This window comes from Lepisma saccharinum, chromosome 24, assembly GCF_977018435.1.
Source record: "Lepisma saccharinum chromosome 24, izLepSacc3.1, whole genome shotgun sequence".
Classification (NCBI taxonomy): Eukaryota; Metazoa; Arthropoda; class Insecta; order Zygentoma; family Lepismatidae; genus Lepisma; species Lepisma saccharinum.
The window spans coordinates 16,267,043-16,271,055 of record NC_139252.1 but is presented as its reverse complement, the minus strand read 5'-3'; the positions used below and the strand labels follow the sequence as shown (position 1 = coordinate 16,271,055).

At 36.3% G+C, this 4,013-nt stretch overlaps 1 protein-coding gene across 1 annotated transcript; it reads left to right on the top strand.

Annotated features, from left to right (window-relative positions):
- Nucleotides 1–1,035: 1,035 nt before the first annotated feature.
- Nucleotides 1,036–1,998, top strand: LOC145978114 (uncharacterized protein F54H12.2-like). The gene has a single exon (XM_083110556.1). It carries the CDS (start codon nucleotides 1,036–1,038, stop codon nucleotides 1,996–1,998), a length of 963 nt encoding a protein of 320 aa, XP_082966682.1.
- The last annotated feature ends 2,015 nt before the right edge of the window (nucleotides 1,999–4,013 follow it).

The following is a 4,013-nucleotide window of genomic DNA, read 5'->3' as shown; positions in this document are numbered from 1 at the left end:
GCATTGTCATTTTTTTTATAATAGCATATCCAGTGGGTACCAATGTTTTCGGACTTATCCAAATTGACCACAATACATTCTCGAGAGTGGGAACTACCTTTAGGGAGAGAATCAGACATGAAAACCCCCCTGAAGTGTTTAATTTTAAATATTTTAACTAAAGATTCAATGTCTTGGTTCGTGAGTGCTTCTTTTTTTTTTAATTTTCTGAGTGCTCTGGACTTCACACCACTGCCTAATTTTTTCTCAATGGCAAGATTATGACGCTTATGCTCTTCTAGTTCTGCCTTATTCTATTTTGAATCAATTACAGTTTTGGCTATAGCAGCACTGCCCCCGGCTAGGCTCCCATTTATATTTGGAGAAGTGTTCATTAAACTTCACTTCAGACGTTCCCAAGAATAATGAACCCGTATGCACATCATTATCATATACTTGCCGGAAAAGGTATTTCAAATGTATACCAAGGTTCACCCTTTCAGAAAGGACATGGTATTGGAAGTTTCCTTGGAGAACTGTTTAGATCTGTTCTTCCACTTATAACAGCAGTAGGCAGAGAAATGCTCACTACAGGAATAAATGTGCTTGGTGATATTTCACAGAATCAACCAATGAAGGAATCATTTAAAGTAAGAGTTTCAGAGGCCGGTGAAAGATTAAAACGAAAGGCAGAAAACAAGATTAACAGAATGGGTGGTTCGGGTAAGAAAAGTTCCATTGAATAGACCACAAAATAAAACTATTTCCAGAAAACGCAAACGCACAACAACGGAAAGAAAAATAACAAACAAAAAGTAATCGAAAAATATAGACTTTGATATTTTTGGATAACAGATTTCACCAGCAATCTTACTTCACACAGTTTAGTATCAGATTGCTTGTTGAAGGAAGAGGTTCTATTCATCATGTCGTTTATAAGCAACTTTTATTGTCAATGTGCCAATTCAGAATTGGAGATCTTCTCTGTTCCTCCCACACAAACAAGTATACAGTCAGGACAGTGGATTTCATACAAAAAATTATCATCCCTAACAGATGATGAACCCAGAATTTACAGTTCCTGGACACGATGAAGATTACCTGGATCTACCACACACATGCCTCTATCTAAAAGTTAAAATTTACTCAAAGGACAATACAACAATAAGTGCTACGGATAAAGTTGCACCTACCAATAATTTTATGTACTCTATGTTCAATCAGGTTGATGTATTTCTTAATCAAAAGCTTGTGACATCACCGTCTCACACATATCCATATCGTGCATATATTGAAAATTTTCTAAATTATGGTCCTGCTGCCAAAGAATCCCGTTTGACTTCATGCTTGTGGTACCAGAATACTCCAGGCTACATGGACTCTCTAAACAGTGAAGAAAACAAGGGTTTTCAGAAAAGAAGAAGTTTCATCACAAGTAATAAATCGATCGATCTATTCGGTCATCTACATTGTGATGTGTTTAACTTGGAACGTCTTGTACTTAATAACATCGAAATGAGAGTGAAGTTGATACGTGCTAAAGATGCTTTCTGTCTAATGGCTGAAAGTAACACGTTTAAAGTTCACATAGAAGATGCTACATTATTTGTCACAAAGGTTTCACTAAGCCCAAATATTAAGATTGCACACTCTCAAGTGCTTCAAAAAACAACTGCAAAATATCCAATAAACCTTGTACATATGAGAGTAAACACATTTCCAAGAGGAATTTTGAACAAAACCATAGACAATCTATTCCTTGGGCAAATTCCAAAACGCATTATACTAGGATTTGTGACTAATGCATCGTTCAACGGAGAATATAATAAAAATCCTTTTAATTTTAGTCATTTTAATATCAACTTTCTCTGCCTCTACGTGGATGGTAAGCAGATACCCTCAAATCCACTTCAACCTGACTTCAGAAACAATCTTTTCGTTCGATCATACCAGACGTTATTCCAGAATACAGGAATTCAGTATCTTAATGATGGAAATGGACTCTCTAGAGAAGACTAAGGTCAAGGATACACCTTGCTCGCCTTCGACTTAACTCCAGATATGTCTGCCCATACGTCAACCCACTGGAATCTGTTACGACATGGGACTGTTCGATTGGAGGTGCACTTCAACACAGCCTTAACGGAGACAGTAAACAGCGTAATATATGCAGAATTTTAAAACCTTCTAGAAGTAGGCAAGGATAGGAACATCATTGTCGAGTACACAGGCTGACGACATAAAAGGTGAGTGTTTCTTTTTATTTCATTTAGTAGTGAGATGGGGTCTGCAGTAGTTGATATTCAAGGATTGAATGTAGACAACAAATTCATACCCAAAGAGGTTGGAATTTACAGTGGTGACAGTAGTCAATCCTTTCACTTGGTGGTAAAACCACCGTTTCCAATGCATTATCTCTCTGAAAAAGATTTTCGATCCGCAAAATGGTTAGAGAAAAATTATCACGGTTTATCATGGTTCGAGGAGACTGTCCAATTTGACTTATTACAAACTCTTCTACAACACACTCTTACCCCATACTCCACGATATTCTCTAAGGGATTAGAAAAGTCAATTATTGTTATATAATTTACTTCACAGACAAGTACAGGATCTCAGTGTGTACGGTTGCCCTTCATTAAAGCTGTTCTGGCATAAACTTTCACCTCGTTGCTTTCATTCAGCACATGCGTAGTCTACTTCTTCTTGCTCACTATCAAATGCTTATAGTCTTGCTCGCTGGAAATATGAACACCCTTCAGTTACTTGCACCGCTGCAGAAGCTTCATAGCCATAATCATATAGGCGTGTATCCATTTGATATGTTATCGCCATCAGTATCCACACCTGCAGCCATTATTGTAAACACAGACCCTAGTTACAAGGCAGGAATACATTGATGTTTCAAGAACAGGAGAATATTTTGGTAGTTTTGGAATGCCACCACATGCTGCTATTGTGCGAAACTTTCTTCAAAACAACACAATATAATTTTCACACAATACCTTTCAGCTACAGGGACTGAACAGCGATGTATGTGGGCATTACTGTCTATTTTACATTTCATTAGGGCTAAAGGTGGATTCTTAAACACATTTTTACACCAATTTACGAACAACACAACATGGAATGATAGATACGTCAGGAGAAAAATGACAACACCCGTCAAAATATACCCATTTCCAGGGTTGTCATGCAAGGTACGTTTATATTTCTTCTATCTGTAAATAGTTGACTTGAATATACATTAACTTCTTTAACTTACAATAGCTTACTCTATCTTTTCAGGAGAATATAATGCTAGCTGTCAATCTCTCGGATGGAGAATCCTTTGAATTGTACTGGCAATCAAATTAGGAACACATTATTTCTCAACAGTAGCTGCAATTTACCAAATTTCACAGAATTCAGAAAGGCATTATCGTATGCACAGTGAACACAAAAAGCGATATTTCTACTATATTTGGATATTAAGTGAGATTGTACTCAGTGTAAGAAGTGATACTGGATATGTAACAAATACTTCTTAGTGTATTCTCGTGTGTACAGTGAAAAAAACTGATTTTTGTTACATTTAAATTGTAAGTGAAATATATACTTTGTGTAAAGATAGTAAATACTGATCTGTATTATTAATAATTTTATGTTCTGTACTACATATTGACAATAAATATATAGTAAATCAAATAATTTTTATTTTGAAAAATTACGTTGCTGAAAAATAATTTTCAAACGATTGGTGGAGGAAACTTTGATTTGAAAGAGTGAATTTAATTATAATGAAATAAAAATAATTCATCCTGAGCCAGACAGACCACTAACGCAAAGACAAAGTGGGGCCCGTCTTACACTTTCTGTTGGAGCGTTCGCAAAACGAAAGAGTTTTCAAACTTGTTCTGCGAATTGTTAAGGAACCAGCTTTGTATGGCTACCTCTCAGATGCCAATATCACCATCTACATCACAGAACTTGCTGGGACTTGCATCGAAAGTCGCACACAGCTTGACGCCTCAGGTTTGTTCATACAGTAGCAG

What these genes read in the sequence shown, in the direction of transcription:
- LOC145978114 (XM_083110556.1), top strand. Translation starts at nt 1,036, where the DNA reads ATGATGAACCCAGAATTTACAGTTCCTGGACACGATGAAGATTACCTG.